The sequence below is a fragment of the Desmodus rotundus genome, chromosome 10, assembly GCF_022682495.2.
Source record: "Desmodus rotundus isolate HL8 chromosome 10, HLdesRot8A.1, whole genome shotgun sequence".
Lineage (NCBI taxonomy): Eukaryota > Metazoa > Chordata > Mammalia > Chiroptera > Phyllostomidae > Desmodus > Desmodus rotundus.
The window spans coordinates 59,708,962-59,728,980 of record NC_071396.1 but is presented as its reverse complement, the minus strand read 5'-3'; the positions used below and the strand labels follow the sequence as shown (position 1 = coordinate 59,728,980).

Below are 20,019 nucleotides of genomic sequence, written 5' to 3'. Positions count from 1 at the left end.
GCCACCAACCCTGGGTCCTCTGGGTTCAGAGCATTGATGAGGTTTATCTACTCATTCTTCCAGCACCTTACTGTCAGTGAGAGGTTTTGAGGCCTCTTCTGTGCACCATCAGATGGTTCTGTGTCCCTGGTGAAACCCTATTATGCAACAACATAAATGCATCGACATAATGAATTTCATCCCATCTGTCTAACTATTGACAATACTGTTTCAATTGCATAATGGTACAATAACTCAGGGAGCTATGCACGGGCCACCTTTCCTCACAAATCAAAACATATGTAGGCCACACAGTATTACAATAATTAATCATTACCTCCTTGGACATTGAATAATGACAATACATGCTCCAGTCTGCCAAAATCCTACCCGGGCTCCCTCTAGGAGCCAGCACAGAACTATTTTTATTGGCCCAGATGTACAGGTCAAAAGCTATAACCAGAAAAATCCAGGAAACCTGAGAACATACAAACAAGAATGGTATCCACCACTCCATTATTGCAAAGAGTACTCACAAGTAAACCTTCTGCCAACCAATCTCATAAACCGTGGTCCACACACAATGGACTCCCCAAAGCAGTCCTTACCTGGACCTTGTTTCACAGTCAGTCTCTTCCCAGACCCATTTTCCTTTTCACCAGCCAGGCACGTTTGCGCAGCTGATGCCTTGAGCGGACATGCAGAAGAATTCCTGGAGACTGGGAAACCCCACAGTCCCACTCTTGGGGTTTACCAGCCACAGGACGCTAGGGTCCCACCAGAGTCATCATTGCTGTTACTGAACAGGAAGTGGGGTCCTGCTGCTGCCTGTTGCCACCCTCTAGCCAAAATTCCAGAGACAAAGTTTTGGTGATAAAGGAAAGAAGTCTTTATTCAAATGCTACACAATTTTTTTCTTTTTTTCAACCTGGGCCCGTCATAATGTCTCCCACGAAGAAGGGTGGCGAGAAGAAAAAGGGCCATTCTGCTATCAACAAGGTAGTGACCAGAGAGTACACCATCAGCATCCACAAGTGCATCCATGGAGTGGGCTTCAAGAAGCGTGCCCCTCGGTCACTTAAAGAGATCTGGAAATTTGCCATTAAGGAGATGGGAACTCCAGATGTGTGCATTGACACCAGGCTCATCAAAGCCGTCTGGACCAAAGGAATAAGTAATGTCTCATACCGTATCCAGGCGCAGTTGTCCAGAAAACATAATGAGGATGAAGATTCACCAAACAAGCTCTGTACATTGATCACCTATGTACCTGTCACCACTTTCAAAAATCTACAAACAGTTAATGTGGATGAGAACTAACTGCTGATTGTCGAATAAAGTTATAAAACTTCCCCCCCCCCCAAAAAAAGCTACACAATTTTTGGAATAACACCTTTCTACATACATTAGTCACTTACAGCTTTAATCACTTAAGCCTATCAATAAAAGGCCAACCTCTTAACACCTGAGTTCTCATATCATTCCCCATTAGTTTTTAATTATATTATTTCTATAGAGTTAGTTTACAAACTAAAACAACATAGGACATAAAAGCTACACAATTTTGGAAGAATGGCAGGCTTCTGTCTCAGAGCTCATCCCCTCTAGAACACTCATAGAAAAATAACCCTGCCACCCTCTGCCAGGTCAGCCCCATCCTACGCTACACACCCAGAGTTTCTTCCCATCCAAAATACTGTCCTTTGGGAAATGCAGGATTCCTTGAGGAAGAGAGAGCCAGAGAACCAGAGAGCCCTTGTTTTATTTTAAATCTTCTGATAATTCTATGAGCTTTGGAGGAATTCAGCTTCTCAGCCAATCCTGTCCTAGAAGATTTACCATTGCCTAGGGCAACCTTCTCCTGACCTCTCCCTACTCCTCAGTGATCTGATCAGATCCCTGTTTCAGTTTCTTCTTGAGATCACTTTCCTTCTAACTGAAGGATGCATTTAGTACTTATTTCAGTGCAGGTTTGCTGACTACGGGTTTTTAATTGTCTGGAAATTATTTTGAAGATTATAGCAATTCTTCATTTCAGTTCTTTGAAGGTATCTTCACATTCTCATTTGATATCTGTTTTTCCCTGAAGAAGTCAGCTATTGATCTGTTGATATTATTACTCCTTTCTTGTCAATTCTTTTTTTTCCTCTGATTTTCAGATTTTCTTGTTGCCTTTGGTTTTTTAGCAGTTTTCTATGGTATGCCTAGGTGTAACTTCCACTGCCCCTCTCCCCACCCCCACCACGAGTTTCATGTCTTGGGGTTTGATTTTTTGTTGTTCTTGTTAATTTCAGAAATTTCTCAGCCATTATCTCTGCAAATAAAAGTCTGCCCTATTTTATCTTTCCTTCTCTCGAATTTCAGTTACATGTATTACTGTATCTCACTTTTTTTTCTGTTTTTCATCTCTTTTTTGTCATTCCCATGCAATAGCCTGAGTTTTCTCTATTGACATTACATTTTACTAATCCTCTTTTTAATGTGTCAAGTCTGCCTTAAACCTATTTATTGAATTCAATTATTGCATTTTATTCAACTCTAGAAGTTCCATCTGCTCTTTTTTTTTTTTTTTTTTTTTAATTCTTAGTCTCTGGTGAGATTCTGGATTTTGCCATCTATTATAGTTATTTTTAAGTCATCTGAGGGTCCTTTGCTGTGGCATATTTTTTTCTCTTGGTCCTATTTCTTTGTGTGGTTTGACTGAATGTCACACATTATACAGATAAAGTACACTGGCTCTGAAGTGTATTATCTCAGCTCAGAGATGCCCCACCCATTTTCTTGTTTGCCACCGGAGTGAAAGCAGATCACCTTAAACCCTGAGGGGGACTGAGCTGAATGGTCTTTTGCCTGCAGTTTTGGTAAAGCTGAGGCTACATCTGATTTACCCTTGTTCCTAGGGTATTGCTTGCCAGGGCCCCTTTTTGTTAGTGAATTCTAAACCTAAATTATTTTAGTTTTGTAAAGCGAAATAGCAAGGTTTATTGGGGTGAGGGGAAATAATACACCCTCGGAGATATAGAGGGCAAACAGGCTCTAGTAGCAACTGCTACTAGATAAGCCTCCAGGTACTTTCTTGGTTTTCAGGAAGGAGCAGGCTTTCTTTCAAACCATCTATCCTACTTCATGGGTTCCCGTCCCCACCCCACTCCTGCCTTGTGCTGGGCCCTCCTCCTAATCAATCCTTTTCCTGGACCTTCCTGGATTCCAAGCCCTTATCCAATCTGATTCTTTTCCCAGGATAGGGTCCACCCCTTTATGTTGCCACTTTGGGTCCTACTGTGCAGGCTCTAAAGTTCTGCTGTGTCATCTGGTTTCTACTATGGATGCACTTCCCTCCCCCTAGCCATCTTGGTTTCTGCTGTCCCTGTGCCTAGCAAAGCAATTTTCCCCACTGTCTTATTCCTCCTCTATTTTTGCTTCCTCAGCTCTGTGAGACTTCTGAAAACATTACTCTGTGTTTAGTGGCTTTTTACTTAGCTCTTTAGCATCTTACATTGAGTAACTCAGGAACTTGACATATGCTTTAAAAGAGGAAAACCACTAAGTGTTGGCTTACTTCTTTTTAGCTCCCTTCTTCCAGATCCCTGGTCCCTCAAATCCTAGCTGCTTTGGCAGCCTCAACCTCCAAAGGAATGTTTTCTCTCTAGAGTCCTGTGAAATTGCCAAAAGCCCTGCTGGATTTTCTGCTTTTTAGCTGGCACTGTTTGCCCTACTCTAAGCTTCCCTTCCTACACCAAGAATTGGCAAAAACTCTGAGGGCAAAAATGGCTTAGGGAATGAATGCTTACCTTTTTATAGTTAACTTCTTTTTATAATTGGCCCTTAAATCCTACTTTGTCTTAGTCCTTAGATGCCTTCAAACAAATTTTTTTATTGCAGATCTTAAAAATTTTGTCTCAGAGAACAGGATATTTTTTGTTTGTTTGTTTGTTTTTTGTTTTTTTTCCCCCCACAGGCTACTCTACTGTAGCTGGAAGCAGAAGTCCTGACTTAGCTTTTGAGGGATGATTAAAGTTTGCCAAGCAGAAAATGGCCATGGCGGGTGGAAGAAACAATAAGTATTAAAGCAGAGTCAAACACTGGTTATGTTAACGGCATTGGACAACAATGATATGGGTGACTCTCCCAATTTTTCTTGAGCTTATCAAGCTTTCCTGAAGTCTTCCAAACCCATCATTGGTGCAGGGACACAGAAGGTGCCTGGTTGAGTTGAAGGTCAACAGAACTTATGACTGAAGGGTGTTGGTGGTGAGGCCAACATTCACAGTTTGAGGACTCTTGTTTTGGGAGAATCCTATTGTCGGAATAGAAATGAATATTCTAAGTATGTATGCACAGTCAGCACCCCCCCACCCCCCACACACACTCAGGCACACATACCGACCCATGTACCTCACAACAATGCAGCAGGTGGAATTATTCAGATTTTCTGAAAGAAGAGATTAAGACCCCAGGGAACATCCTGTTTTATTGTGTCACATCTATTTTTTTATGACAACCTTCAGTTCTCTTCCTGCGGGATTCATTCAGAGCTGGTCTCATCTTCTTCCTGTCAGGAAACTTATACAGTCCTCCCTGGCCCCACAAAGAACCAGCCCTCAAAGAGGTTAGAACAGTTGAGTCAAAGGTAGAAGGGTATTAACTATTCCTGTAACTGAGTCATTGTGCTCCAAGGACTTTGATACAAAGATATCTGATCAATGTGGACAGGACCAACTGAAACGTGCTGGAGCTGAGCTGCTGCTATATGTTTTCACCATCATCTGCAAGGGAGGCTTCTTAAATAAACTAAGACAGAGGTTTGGACCCTGCTGGAAGAATAAATTATTTTCAGGGGCTTGAGCTTTCCTGCTTTGTATCTATTTAGTGAGCAAATGACAGATTGATTACCTATTAAAACAATGGTCATTTATTTGAACCCCTAATAAGGTGGCATTCCATATTTTTTGCTTTTTTTAAAGTCATTTTATTGATTATGCTATTACATTTGTCCCATTTTTTTCTCCCCTTCATTCCCCTCTGCCCTTAGCCCCACCCCCCACCTTAGTTCATGTCCATGGGTCATACATATAAGTTCTTTGGCTTCTCCATTTCCAACAATATTTTCTACCTACCATTTATGCTTCTTATTTCCTGTACCTTTTCCCCCATTTCCCCCCCTCCCCATCCCTGCTGATAATACTACATGTGATCTCCATTTCTGTGACTTTGTTCCTGTTCTAGTTGTTTACTTAGTTGGTTTTTGTTGTTGTTTCTTTTTAGGTTCAGTTGTTGATAGTTATGAGTTTGTTGTCATTTTACCGTTCATAGTTTTGATCTTCTTTTTCATAGATAAGTTCCTTTAACATTTCATATAATAAGAGCTTGGTGATGATGAACTCCTTTAACTTGACCTTATCTGGGAAGCACTTTATCTGCCCTTCCATTCTAAATGATAGCTTTGTTGGATAGAGTAATCTTGGATGTAGGTCCTTGCCTTTCATGACTTGGAATACTTCTTTCCAGCCTCTTCTTGCTTGTAAGGTCTCTTTTGAGAAATCACTGGACAGTCTTATGGGAAGTCCTTTGTAGATAACTGTGTTCTTTTCTCTTGCTGCTTCTAAGATTCTCTCCTTCTGTTTCGTCTTGGGGAATGTAATTATGATGTGCCTTGGTGTGTGCTTCCTTGGGTCCAGCTTCTTTGGGACTCTCTGAGCTCCCTGGACTTCCTGGAAGTCTACTTCCTTCACCAGATTGGGGAAGTTCTCCTTCATTATTTGTTCAAATAAGTTTTCAATATCTTGCTCTTCCTCTTCTCCTTCTGGCTTCCCTATGATTGGGATGTTGGAACATTTAAAGTTGTCTGGGAGGTTCCTAAGCCTCTCCTCATATTTTTGAATTCTTGTTTCTTCATTCTGTCATGGCTGAATGTTTATGTGTGCCTTCTGCTGCAAACCGTTGCTTTGAGTCCTGGTTTCCTTCCCCTCACTGTTCGTTCCCTGTACGTTTTTCTTTATTTCACTTTGCATAGTGAACTTCACTTTTTCCTCTATTTTGCAATCATACTCAACCATTTCTGTAAGCATTCTGATTACCAGTGTTTTGAGTTCTGCATCTGATAGGTTAACTATCTCTTCATTGCTTAGTTGTTTTTCTGGAGTTTTGATCTGTTCTTTCATCTGGGCCATATTTTTTGTCTCGGCATAGCTGTTACATTGAAGGGGCAGAGCCTTAGGTTTTTGCCTGGAGAGGTCAGAGAGGGAAAAATGCTGCATGCTTGGCTCTGGTCAGGCTTTCAGTCACTTTCCCTGCTACCCACAAGCAAATTGGGCCCTTCTGGTGATGATACCTGGGTGTGTGAGTCCCTGTGGATCTCTCCAAGGAACTCTCCTGCCAGGCTGGGAGTTTCTGCTGCTACTGCAACCCACACAGGTTTTTACAGCCAGTGATTCTGAGGCTTTCTTTCCCCGCGCCGAAACCCTGGGTTGCGTGGTCTGTCTTGCTCCACAGTGTTTCTCCCAGTTTATCTGCACACAGATGTGGGACTGCCCAGTCTGCCAGCAGCCACCTTGCACTCCTGGTCTTCCAGCCCCTACCTTGCCACACATCCTCTCCACCCCAGCTGCCTGTCTCCGCCCTTCCTACCAATCTGAATGAATGTTTCTTCTTTAACTCTTTGGTTGTCAGACTTCCATACAGTTTGATTTTCTGGCAGTTCTGGTTATTTTTTGTTTTTAAATTTGTTGTTGTCCTTTTGGTTGTGCGAGGAAACAAAGTGTATCTACCTATGCCTTCATCTTGGCTGGAAGTCCCCAGGTGGCATTCTAAACTTTCTTTATTCCAGATAATGTTCAAATTAGTTTGAATTCAACATATTTATATCTCTCACTTCCCTATTTTACCTAACCTTTTAAAAGGAGAAATTTCTATTCAGAAATTTACCAAAATATGTGGTTTAAATTGGTGGTGTACATGGCCCTTTGACAGGTTAATGAATTAAATCCCACTTAATAATTCATTTAACAGTCAAAATTCAGCTAATGCATTTCTTTTTTAAAAAGCAGTTATTGACCATCACCACGTGCAGCTATTATTCTACGTGCATACACAGTACCTGGGGTCTCCTGGTCACAAGAAGCTCATGTAGCAGAGGCCATCATTGTCCCATTTTGTAGATGTGGAAACTGAGTCTCTTTACTACGCTCATTTTCCTAGTCTATAAAATGGCGACAGTGGCAATGCCTATTTCTCTCAGGCTCTTAAAGACTAAATGCATAATCCACACAAGTGCCCAGGGACACACAGCCAGGTGGCCACAGAGTGCTATTTGAACCAAGTCTGCATGAGACTCTACTTGCTCTTTCCTGCTACACTGGGATGCTTACCCTCTATCAGGAATTTACAGGACAGAGGATTAGCTGCTTGTTGATTAGCAGTCTGACTGACTTTCCTAGAGCTGTAACATTTCCTTACATTTCAGCCTACAACTCTGTGTGTGTGTGCACGTGTGATTTTTCCCAAGCAGCAGGACCCTTTGTAGGTATATACTTCTACACCAAATGCTGGCAGAGTCCTGCTCTTTTGTAGCAAGAAAGACAAAGATGTGTGGAGATAGAGAAAGAGGGCCAACAGAGGTAGTGTTTGGGAATCATGTGGTGATGGAAAGTCTAAACAGAAAATGTGGGATGACAGTGTTCTCTAGGGCCAAAGCCCTAGGCTGGTTGTGTGGTTTAGTGACTGTGGGCCACCTGCAGAAAGCCACTGTGGTTTCATCTGGGAGAAGAGAGGTTGGCTTCTTGCCTCTGCCCCCATCTGTACCCTGTCACACTGTGGATCCCAGCAATCTCCTGCTGAACCTAGACATGGCCTCAAGATCCTCAGTGTAGCACTCTAGCAGCTGGTATCAACTGTTCAGGGTTGACATTCAAGGTGAAACCTATTTGCCATCCCTGGATCTAATGAGTTTTAAAGATAGTTTTCAAATATGATGTTGTGCTTGGCTCCTGATTTCAGAACACAAAACCTACTTAGTTGTTTCTTTGTACATCCTGTGTTCTATCTAGAATACCCTCCCTCTTTTTTCCTTACATATTATACCCACTGTTCAAAATTCAACTTTAGCATCTTTTCTGCTTACTGTTTGTTTACCCAGAGGTTAATCCAATATCTTATTTTTCTCTGGACCCCTACTGTCCAGTTCAGGACTTAGCTGTGATAGATGCCACCAAGTGTGTGTTGGATGGGCTGATGAGCTGATGCTTGTTGTATGGACATTAAGGGTGGGATTTAAAAACCAATAGTTCACCGTTTAAACACCTTCTCTGTGGAGTCTTCTACAGCATGCACAGCGCCCTGTATGGGGTGGAGACCCCATGTGGTCAAACAAGTGAATATGCATGTCCCAGCAGTGCTGCCTGATGTGTGGCCTGTGTCAGATGATGTAACTGCTCTGAGAAACATTTCCCTTCCTTCGGAAGTTTGTTTTGAGGGCATCAGGAGTAATTTATTAAGCACTTATTAAGTACTCAGTAAACGGTGAGTATTATTATATAGAAACTCACATTTTAGTAAGGAAAAGATTAGAGTGCAGTAGCCAAAAGAGCATATAGTCCTAGATGCATAGTGATTCAATGACTGTCTGAACCTGAAGCCATGAAGTAAGGGAGTACCTCAGAACCCCACAGCTCTCCTTTTGGGGACTTGCCCTAGAGAGACCTTCCATGTGCGCACAAGCAGGCACAGGCAAGGAGGCACTGTGGCCCTGGTTCCAAGTATGAGAAATTGGAAAAAGCCTCACTGCCTCTGAACAGGTCAGTGGATAGCATTATCCCTCTGACTCTAGAATAGCAAATGGCAGTTAAAAAGAATGAGCTGGAGCTCTGTGTGCTGGCATGGAAAGATGCCTGAGACATCTTTTTGGGTGAAAAAGCAAGTTGTGGTTTATTGTGTATGTGCACACTGGACACACATACACTGGCACACCATCTGTTCTATAAGTACACGTAACTTATCTGGATATAGAGAAGAAAGTCCGAAAGAATACACTCCAAATGAACATAGTAGTTATATCTGGGCAGTTCCAGGGTGTTCAGAATTATAGAAAAGGTCAAAGGGGACTTACCTTTATCTGATGTTTTTAATTTTGTAAAGAATACATTAGTATGTATAGCTCATGTAATAAGAATATAAAGATAATTATAAGAGAAGGAATGCTGATGGTTGGGGCCCAAGGAGAGGGAGCTTCCCAGTATAGGACAGTTGTATCCTCAAACTGACAGCTGACAGTGACCACACAGAGGCAAGAACTGGCCCTGGAACTGTGTTCCTGGTTGTACATGTGAGTATGTGTGTGAGTGTGCACGTGCACGTGCACATGTATGAATACGCAGGGGGCATGTGTGTGAGAGCATGTGTGTGTGCACATGTGTGAGTACATGTGTGTGCACATTTGTGTGTGCATGTGCATTGCTTTCTGGTAAAGTCTTGGCTTCTAACTCTCACTAGTGCCCTTTTCTTGAACTTTTGTTCCATCAAAGACTGAGCCTATTGGACTAGATTTGTGGTTTTTAAACATCCTTAAGCTACAGTTCTTGTGTTCAGAAGAAATCTATTATGATATGTGAACACAGATATGATATGATTCTGGATGAAGCCGAAATGGACATTCTGAGGTTCTTGGGTCAGAAGCCCAGCTCCTGGAAGGCTGGAGGTCTGGGGAAAGATGGGCTCCTTTCCTTCCAGTCCCCCATCACCTGCCTTCATTAGGGCCACTCATGCAGGATCCTGCAGGTACTACTGGCCAGGTTAGGGCTGATGTACCATTTCACACAGTAGTAGGGAAGTCATGAAAGATGAACCTTGAGGCAGGCAATATAGTTTTTGCTGGCAGATATATGAAAAGTTTCCATCTGGAATGAAGCTATCGAGCAAAGGAAACTTAGAAATTAGCCAGTAGTTTTCTGTTCTGCATTCCGTATGTGTCATCATAAATCAAATGCTGGGCACCTGGTGCTTCCTACTGTGCCATTCTAGCACACAGTAGAGAGATTGGGGGGCTGCAGAGGGAGAGAGGTCATAGAGTTGAAGTGTTGAGTAGGAAAATGCCTCCTGGAGGGAAAAGGTTGGCCAGAGCATGTAACTGCATTCCTCAGAAGTCTCACTTTTAGCAGGACTAGAGCTTTGCACTACAGTTTGAAAATTTAAGTTAGCTCTAGAGAAGGACTTCCTGATTTGCAATGAGAGATTATAATGTGATAACTGAGGGAAGGATGCTATGGAGCCCTTATCTTTGAAGATATTTAAGGAAAAGCAACAGTGTTACTCTGGAACTGTGTAATTGTAATGTGGTGTAACAGCCCTCTTCCCCATCTTATCACAAGCAACAGAAGGGCTGCTTCCTCTGCATCAGCATCAGCATTCTGTCCTGCCTCCTCTGGCTGGCAGGCAGCTGGCCACCAGGTTTCCCCATGAAGAGTTTCCTGGTGGTTTGCTCTTGACCGCTGCTTAGGTCAGGGAGGTCATCCCCCTTCTAGTGACTCATTCCCAAAGCACCTGATCTGGCACTGGGGCCACCATCTACAAAAGGGAGTTGAGGAGAACCTGATTGTATTTGCATATAACCTTACTTTCTCTTAATGTCTTTTATAACCACTTCAAAAAGAGGATGAGATCCCTGGCTGGTGTAGCTCAGTGGATTGAGCGCCAGCCTGCAAACCAAAGGGTCACCAGTTTGATTCCCAGTCAGGGCACATGCCTGGGTGGCAGGCGAGGTCCCAGTAGGGGGTGTGCAAGAGGCAACCACACACTGATGTTTCTCTCCCTCTCTTCCTCTCTTCCCCTCTCTCTAAAAATAAATAAATAAAATCTTTTGAAAAATAAAGAGGATTAGATAATGGTAGTCTGGAGCCTCTCCTGTCACCAATACCAGGCAGGACGTATGCACAATGGGTAAGATGTAGTCTTTGCCTCCACTGGAGAGCACAGACATCCCCCCGCTGCCCTGCTTGCAGCCTGCCCACCCCAAGATATAATGCCTCCTTTGTGCCCCTTGGAACTGGGGGATCACTGGGATATACCTTAAGGTGCCACCGATAGCACCATTTTGCAGTTCTGTGTTCAAGCATCACATTCTACTAGACCACAGACTTTTTGTGGGCAGGGAACTTGCTTTACTCACTTTTCTATCCCCAGGGCCCATTTAATGAGTGGAAACCCACCATAGCATTACATGTATGCTGCATAACAATACATAACATTACATGCAACAGCAGTGTATGAATAAAGCACTCTCAGAGCAGAGGCAATGGGGCAATGAGTTCTGCCTGAGTACACTGGGGCTTAAGAGATGAATTCACCTTTGTGCTGGATCCATGCAGGCTCTGCTGTCAGTGGTCAGTGTGAACAGAAACTCAGGGTGGGGCATTTCTCTGTGGGCTGTTAAAGGAAGGTAGGGTACCTGCACTGGGTGGAATAAATCCATATTTGAGGGGGTAAGGATGAGGCTTGGATGTGGCTGAAAAGGCAGATTGATACCAAATACAAAGGGCCTTCTGAGCTTATGAAAGAATTTGGAATTCACACTACAGTCAGTGGTGAGACATAAAAAAGCTTTTAAGGATAAAATTGACATGATCAGATTTGTGTTTCAGAAAGATAACTGGCCACATTTGGGAGATGAAAATGGTAATGGTGTTGGGTGTGAGGCAAGAATTCTACCTAGGACCTGCTGCAGTACTGTAAGCCAGAAGGGGCCACCATCTGGTGGTCACACACAGAGGGCCTCTGTGTGGGCATGTTCTAGGGTACAGCGGGAGTCAGGCAGAGGGGCTCCTGTGCTCAGGGCAGAGAGATGGACAAATGGTCAGCAGTGGAATAAGGTCATTATGCAATGTGCTGTGAGCAAGATAAAATAGGATAATGTGGTAGAGGGTGATGAGACTTCTAGATGGAGGATCAGGGCTGTCTAACACAGGAACACAACTGCATTTAAAATGGTTTGGGCAGATACCCAGGCATGGGTGCAGTCATTTACCAGGAGACTAAGCACCAGGCCAGGAAGGCCAGGTCCAGTGGCGGGTGGGTGAGAATTTGGGAGGCAGGGAGACTCTTGACTGAGGGTGGGATGATCATGAGCCTCCCAGAGGTTTGTTCATTGCCCCCTCCCCCAGTGTTGCGGGCAGATGAGGGCCACTCCAGCTACTGGTGGGGCAGTGGGCTCAATGAGGGTCATTTTGGGTTTGAAGTGCCTGGAGCCAAGGTCCTGGACTGACGCCTGACTCCAAACCAGTGATTCTGATGGGGTTTCTGAGGAGGGTAGCTACAGGCTTCAGGGGAGGGCAGCCTCGAGGGGCAACCTCCACCCGGTGCTTTCATACTGTTTAGAGATCCGTGAGATGGGAAATTGGGCTTAGAGATGACAATTTGTTAATCTCTTCCCATGAACAAAGATGAAACTGGCATTTCATTTTCAGCTGTTAACAGACTCACTTTGGGAATAAAACCAGCATCCCCCAAGGCATGACTGGGGCTCTTTTCCTTTGTGCACTTTTATTTTGTTATATTTAGATAACTTCTAGGGATTAAATGTTATTACAGTAGAAGAATTTTTTTTTTGATTATTGAAGAGGCTATTGCTTAACACGATCATCATTAGATTGATTTTCCCAAGTACTATTGCCCTGCCCTGCTTCCTAAGAGAAAACTTTGCTCAGGTTCATTTGTGATTATTTCTGCTGTGGAAAGTAGCAGCCTGGTCAGAGGCAGAGCCTTTCTGTCTAACTTGTGATGGGCTCTGGCATGCTAGCACTGCCTGGCCGTGGGCCCACGCTACAATGTGGTGTGTGAGTATGCACATTTTTCCCCCAAGAAGGTAGCCCTGGCCAGGGTGTCAAAAGATTGTTAGATGGTAAAATGGTGGCAGAGACAAAGAACTCCCCTCAGATCTGATCATGGTCAAACCACACTACTTGTTGCTCTGCAAGCACCAAGGGCTTTGGGCTCTGTTGACCTCCCAAGAAGCTGCCAGCAGGACCCACCATGGTAGAGGCTGGATACTGTGTCCTGGTATCCAGTTATTCCAGGATCAGGTGGATGTTCCAGATTTTTTTCCTCTGCAGCACTCTGTAAAAGCATATTCATTTTAACAGACCTTGAAGTTTAATGGAAGCAGGTATCTCAGGTGGGTTCAAGATCTTTACAGTCTCCAGACTATAGGAAGAGGTGGGGATCTGAATGGTTGGGGTCTCCATCCCCACTGTTAAAGAGCTATCTGCCTCTGCAAGTGCCAGCAGAGGGCCTTCCCTGAAGTTTTCCCTCAACAAAATGGTGTGCATAGTCTGGGCTGGCTACATGGGACCCTTGGCACTTGACTCATGCCCACCCCAAGTACACCCAGGCCAGAGTATATCCTGAGAGACACAACTTGACTTGTGGCTGTTGGTTGCTGGTTTTATTGTACAGGAAAGGGCTTTTGTTCTAGGTATAGTCAGATCCAAGAGAGTCAAGATCCACGATTCTAAGACTTCCTCATAAAGTCCAGTCTCTCTGGGAAGTTGAGGGTATCGATACTAGGCCATGATTAACCACCACTACCATCATTGCTCCCCTCCCCCACACACATCCATGCACCAATTACATGAGGGTCTGAGTCACTCTGCCTGGTGCCATTCCTGAAACTGCAGAGCCCATGGCTGGACAGGCCCTTGGGGTCATCCAATACAGTACAAGATGCAGGCAGGGTTCTTTCTCACCAATCTGTCCATGTCCGTTCCATCTCTGCATAGCCCTGACTACTACAGAAGTGCTCTCCAGTGGAACTCAGGGCTCTCTTGGGAGCTTCCTAGTTTTGACCTTGGGACTTCCTAGAGCACAGTGAAGATGCCTCTGTATTCCAGCCAGACAGATATTTGAAGATAACCTTTGTGTCCCCCTACACTTCTCCTTAAGATTAATCCTTCCAGCAGTAATACCCAATTACTGAAATCACCCAATAAAGCACATGCTGGTTGTGCTTTAGAGACATCCAGTCTCCATCTCCTCTCCTTATGCTCCCTGTTAGCAACGGACTCTGGGATCCAGAGTGGGCTGAGCAGCCAGAATGCAGTGTACCATCATTTCACTTGTCTAGGGACTGGGCTCTGTCAATAGCACACTCGCCAGGCTGCAGCACCTTATTAGCTTGATTGTGCACTGTCTAATTAGCAGGACCCCACTGACCATTCATATAAAGCTTCTGCAAGCTCATCTCCATGCACACCTATTAAATGCTGTTTGGAATTGGGTTGAGGAACTTGCATTTATCCCCAATAAACTTATTTGGGTATATTCAGCCCAGCCTATAGGCTGATTATTTGGATATGTGGATTCTGTCACCCAGCATATGCATGAACCATCCCTCCCAACTCAGTCTTCCATAAATTTGCTAAATGTACCTTCTCCTCTTCAACTAAGTCATTGATGACAATGTTAAGTTGCACAAGGCTGTAGACAGAACACCAGTTGAGACCTCCTTTAAAGCTGACCTCCTGCATGTGGGTTCAGTGATACAACCAATTCCTAACATATTTCCTTCTTGGGACATCCAGCCCATATTATTCATCCTTTTCCACCAGGTGAGACTGTGAAGGTAGAGGCTGGGGCTAGCAGGCCATTGTATGGCCCTGGTCTCCTAGCCAGGATATCTGTTACAATGAAGAGGAGAGAGTGTGGAATGACATGTTTCCAGTGGGTTTATTTGTTTCTGCTGACACCAGTTCCCTTTCTAAGCAGTCTGAAACCAGCCTCTTTACTAAACCACTCTAGAAGCTTATCTGGGCTCTGCCTACATTTTAGGGAATACACTCTTTTGAAAACCATGAAATGGAAAGCTATTCCTTTACAGTGTTTCTTGTTCTCAAGGATTCTTTAAAATTTACCTACAATAGCTCAGTGGTCTAGACCTCAAGTTCTCTTGGTATTCCTTTGCTTTGTTTTGTTAATTTTTTTTATTTTTAAGTATATTTTATTGATTATGCTATTACAGTTGTTTCATTTTTTTTCTATTCTTTATTCCCCTCTATCCTGTACTTCCTCACCCTCCAGCATTCTACCACCTTAGTCCATGTCCATGGGTCATACATACAAGTTCTTTGGCTTCTACATTTCCTATACTATTCTCACCCTCCCCCTGTCTATTTTCTACCTACCATTTATGCTACTTATTCTCTGTACCTTTCCCCACTCTCTCCTGCTCCCACTCCCCTGTTGATAACCCTCCAGGTGATCTCCATTTCTGTGGTTCTGTTCCTCTTCTAGTTGTTTGCTTAGTTTTTATTTATTTATTTTGTTGTTGTTGTTCAGTTGTTGATAGTTGTGAGGGTTTTTTTTTTTTTGTCATTTTACAGTTCAGAGGTTTTGATCTTCTTTTTCTTAAATAAGTTCCTTTAACATTCCATATAATAAGGGCTTGGTGGTGATGAACTCCTTTAACTTCATCTTATCTGGGAAGTACTTTATCTGCCCTTCCATTCTAAATGATAGCTTTGCTGGATAGAGTAATCTTGGATTTAGGTCCTTGCCTTTCATGACTTTAAATACTTCTTTCCAGCCCCTTCTTGCCTGTAAAGTTTCTTTTGAGAAATCAGCTGCTAGACTTATGGGAACTCCTTTGTGTGTAACTGTCTCCTTTGTTCTTGCTGCTTTTCAGATTCTCTCCTTATCTTTAATAATCTTGGGTAATGTATTATGATGTGTCTTGTGTGTTTCTTCTTGGATACAACTTTTTCGGGACTCTCTGAGCTTCCTGGACTTTCTGGATGTCTATTTCCTTTGCCAGATTGGGGAAGTTTTTCTTCGTTATTTGTTCAAGTAAATTTTCAATGTCTTGGTCTTCCTCTTTTCCTTCTGGTACCCCTATAACTCAGATGTTGGAATGTTTAAAGTTGTCCCAGAGTTATCTCCTCATTTTTTTGAATTCTTGTTTCTTTATTTTGTTCTAGTTGTATGTTTTTTTCTTCCTTTTGTTCTAAGTTGTTGATTTGAGTCCCGGTTTCCTTCTTTTCACTGTTGGCTCTCTTATATTTTGCTTTACTTTACTTTGTATAGCCTTCATTTCTTCCTTCATTTTGTGACCAAACTCAATCATTTCTGTGAACATCTTGATTACCAGTGTTTTGACCTCTGCATCTGATAGGTTGGCTATCTCCTTGTTGCTTAGTTGTTTTTCTGGAGTTTTGATCTGTTCTTTCATTTGGGCCATATTTCTTTGTCTCGGCACACCTGTTACGTTGTAAGTGGCGAAGCCTTAGGTATTTGCCAAGGCAGGGCAAACCACTTCACTGAGTTGTGGCTGTATGTGGGGGAGGAGTCCCAGAGGGAACAATGCTGCTTGCTCAGCTCTGGGCTAGCTTTCGGTCACTTCCCCTACTACCCACAAGCAAATTGGGCCCTTCTGGTGCTAATTCCCAGGTGGGTGGTTTTGTGTACATTCTAAGACCCTGTAGGTCTCTCCGAGGAACTCCTGCCAGGCTGGGAGTTTCTCCTGCTGCCTCAACCCCGTTTTGCCTCTCATCCTGGTCTCCACTCCTCCTACCAATCTGGATGAATGTTTCTTCTTTAACACCTTGGATGTTGGACTTCCATGCAGTTTGATTTTCTGGAAGTTCTGGTTGGTTTTTGTTTTTGAATTGGTTGTTATCCTTCTTTTGGTTGTGCGAGGAAGCAAAGTATTTCTACCTACTCCTCCATCTTGTCCGGAACACCACGCTTGGTATTCTTGAGTGCAAGCACTGAGAGGAGCTTGGTGCCCTCTGCTCACCTTCCCATCTGTGAAGACCTGTACTTTGGGACTAGCTTCTGTTTCATCTTCTGGTAGGTAGTCAGTTACAATGGAAAGATGGCTTTAAGTCCTGGTTGTGCCTCTCCCTTATTACATGAAGCTTGGTCAGTAAATTCCCCCTCTGAGTCAAAGTCCTCTCTTCCAAAAAAGGGGTGACAATCCAGAGCTCAGGGCTGTTGTAAGGGCTGAGGAAGCAAGCCTCTTTTCTTCCCTTTTCCCTCTGCAGTCCCCAGCTACATCTTCTTAGGAAGCAAATAGAAATCAACCCAGAGTGCAGCTTCTCCCACCTGTTCCTGCCCCCTAAAGCCTCATGGCTTGAGGTGTCTAAATAAGGACTTCCTGTTCCACTGTACCCCTATTGCTGCCCAATCAGTCTCATCTGCCTGGACCAGGCCACTGTATCTTCAGGAATCCCTGGTGGGCAGGCTCCATTCTTGCTGCATGGGTCAGGTCTCCATGGAGCAGGGCATAGGAGAAACATGAGGATTTGCTTCCCACTGGATTTCTGCCCAGCATCCAAGGCCCTGAATGGCCTCATCCCTGTGGAATGCGAACCCCTCTGTCTGCCCTTTCCACAGAGAAGTCTAGGTTCTGGATCCCTCATTGAGTCACTCTGGGATTTCTCAGTTACTAGGGGCAGTAAATGCCCTTTTTACTTAAACTAGTTTAATTGGGGTTTTGCACATGGAAGTGAAAATTCTAGATGTGCCTTTCATTTTTATTCTGGGCCCAGATCACGGACCCTCAGAGCCTGCTTTTTGAGAAGATGTGGTTTTTCAGAGCTGACTCTGAGCCTCATTATCAGCCTCCCTCTGGTCTTGGTTGGTTTGGCTAGTGTGTGGAGGTCTGCTTGTTGTTTGAACCCTGTTAAGAGGACTGGCCACAGGAACATGTGTGCCTCACTGTGTGGCCCTTGTGACCACCTCAGGGTTTAAGGTGGCTTGAGGAGCAAGTAAACTTTGACCTCTCTCAACCCAGGCAGCCTTTCCTCTTTCCAGAATCCCCCAGAGCATTTCAGGTAGACATGCCTAACATTCCCCTCCCTTCTTAGTGGCTGTACCCCACCCTCCATGTATCCCCCTTCAGAGCTCTCAGAGCTTCCTTTCTTAGTCATCTGCTCCAAGTAGAAAAGGATCAAAGTCCCGTACCAGCTTATAGGACTCTGGTGTTATCTGCACTTGCAAAAAAGGGCCAGGACAGACACCACACAGAAGGTTGGGCCTTTTCCCCTTTCATGGAGAACTGACACCTGCCTGAAACAGGGAGATACTCTTATGCCATTTTAATGATGAAACTGAAGCCCAGCCTGCTGACCTGCCTGACATTGTTGGTCCAGGAAATGGCAGGGCCAGAATTCAGGTCCTGGTCTCTCTTGTCCACAACCTGGGTTGTTGGTGTCATCCTGCAGCCACCAAGAGTGCAGGGTCACTAAGGTCCATGTTTATCAGATGTCAGAGACTCTGGCAAGATGTCCTGTGTCGTTGTTTGGAGGAGAGAGCCATTTCAAGGCCTTTGCTGCACCCTCCTGTCCGTAGGGCCCTCAGTAGCCTTAATGACACACTGCTGTGCAGATCTGCTGGTACCCATATGCTATAATCCTTGGTTGCCTGAGAATCCCATGAAATGCAGCGTCTAGGATCCTACCCCAAGCTGTTAGCTCTGGAATATGCATTGTTTTAAACAAGCTCCCTAATGATTGTTAGCCCTGCAGTTCAGATCAGCTGCCAAAGTGAATGTGTTCTAGCCAACAAATTACTCACACTTGGCTTTCCTAGAAAAGACACCAGGGAATGCCAGTAAATCCATCCCAGCTTCTGAATAGCTCCAGAGACCCTAGAGGCTGGAGGGATCTGCTGCCTCCTTCCCAAACAGGGAGTCCTCCCCTCATTCAGACCCCTCCCCAGGGTCAGGCCCAAGAGAAGGTCTTCTTCAGCCTGCAGCAACTGGCAGCCTTGCAGGAGGGGACCTTGGGACACTGTCCCTCATGTACTCTGAGGCCTGTGGGCTTGGCATGAGCTCCTCAGGTAGGCTCAGACTTTCCTGCTAACTTGCTGGACTGCAGCACAGCCAGTATACCCCATTATCAGGCAACACCAGGCTGCCACAAATGGGCATGCTCAGACCTGGTACGGAAAGGCTGCAGAGCCACTTTCACTGTGATGAGCTACCCATCTGGGCATTGATTCAGCAGCCATCTGTTGCAGCCACCATCACTGAACTCCTGCCCTCTAGGGGGCCTTGGTCTGAAAGGAGAGCCACCCTAGTGGGATGGGGTCAGGGGGAATGCCAGGAAAGCTGAGTGCACACTTGTGGTGAAGCCTTTTTCTGTAATCCTGCTCTGGGAGGCCCTTAGCTCTCCCTGGGACCTCTCCAGTAGCTTTTGTGGGTGGTGGGCCATATACTCAGCAAGACCAAGGTAGAAGGGCTCAGGAGGCTTTGGGTGGCAAATTAAACTTTATCCTGGTGGTAGAAACAATTAAGAAGAATTAATTCTTCCAGGTCACACATTCATGAGTTTAAAAAATTCCCTAATTCTAGACACTGCTTTAGCCTGTCCCTGAAATATCCCCCAACAATAACAATGACACTCTTTATTCACAATTCATGCTTTTTAAAACTTATTTAAGGATCAATAAAATCATATTTGGAAAACTTTGCTGGTTTTATTAATCTTTAACACTCAAGCCAAGTAAAACTGATTGCAGCATCAAAATACCTCATCCTTCTACATGCACACACTCTCTCTCCCATGTACTCACTCCCTCACACACTCATATACATGCTAACACACACAACACACATACACTGCCTCATTCATGCACTCACACACACTCACCTGACCCCAACAAGATTATATGGTACATTTCATGTTGGGATTCTTGAGCTATTCTCCTGTCAATGGCATTAGCTGCGACTGTTTCCCTAGGATCAAAATCTAAAAGAAACTGGATGGAACCCACAGAAATCAGACCACTGGAATGTAAACATGGAAATATGCCTGCATTTGTATGTACACATATTTATTTGCTGCTAAGGGACCTGTTAGGAGCCAAAGACAGTAAGTTCCTACAAGCAAATTCCTTAAGGGGGTTATGTTCACTTCTTTTTTTTTTTTTTTTTTTTTTTTTTTTTTTTTTTTTTTTTTTAATTTATTTATTGTTATTTAATTACAGTTGTATGGCTTTTCCCCCATCCCTTCACCCCACCCCAGGTGAACCCACTTCCCTCCCCCCTCTCCACCCTCC

At 44.2% G+C, this 20,019-nt stretch overlaps 2 protein-coding genes across 4 annotated transcripts in view; both read left to right on the top strand.

The window, feature by feature from the left end:
- CHCHD6 (coiled-coil-helix-coiled-coil-helix domain containing 6) overlaps nt 1-20,019 on the top strand; it is a 324,191-nt gene that overhangs the window by 272,713 nt on the left and 31,459 nt on the right. The window lies entirely within an intron of this gene.
- On the top strand, nt 922-1,323 carry LOC112322671 (large ribosomal subunit protein eL31-like). The gene has a single exon (XM_045187776.2). The coding sequence runs from the start codon at nt 922-924 to the stop codon at nt 1,297-1,299; it is 378 nt and encodes a 125-aa protein (XP_045043711.2). The 3' UTR covers nt 1,300-1,323.

Bases quoted from the DNA above. Each gene is read 5' to 3' on its own strand.
- LOC112322671 (XM_045187776.2), top strand. From the start codon at position 922: ATGTCTCCCACGAAGAAGGGTGGCGAGAAGAAAAAGGGCCATTCTGCT.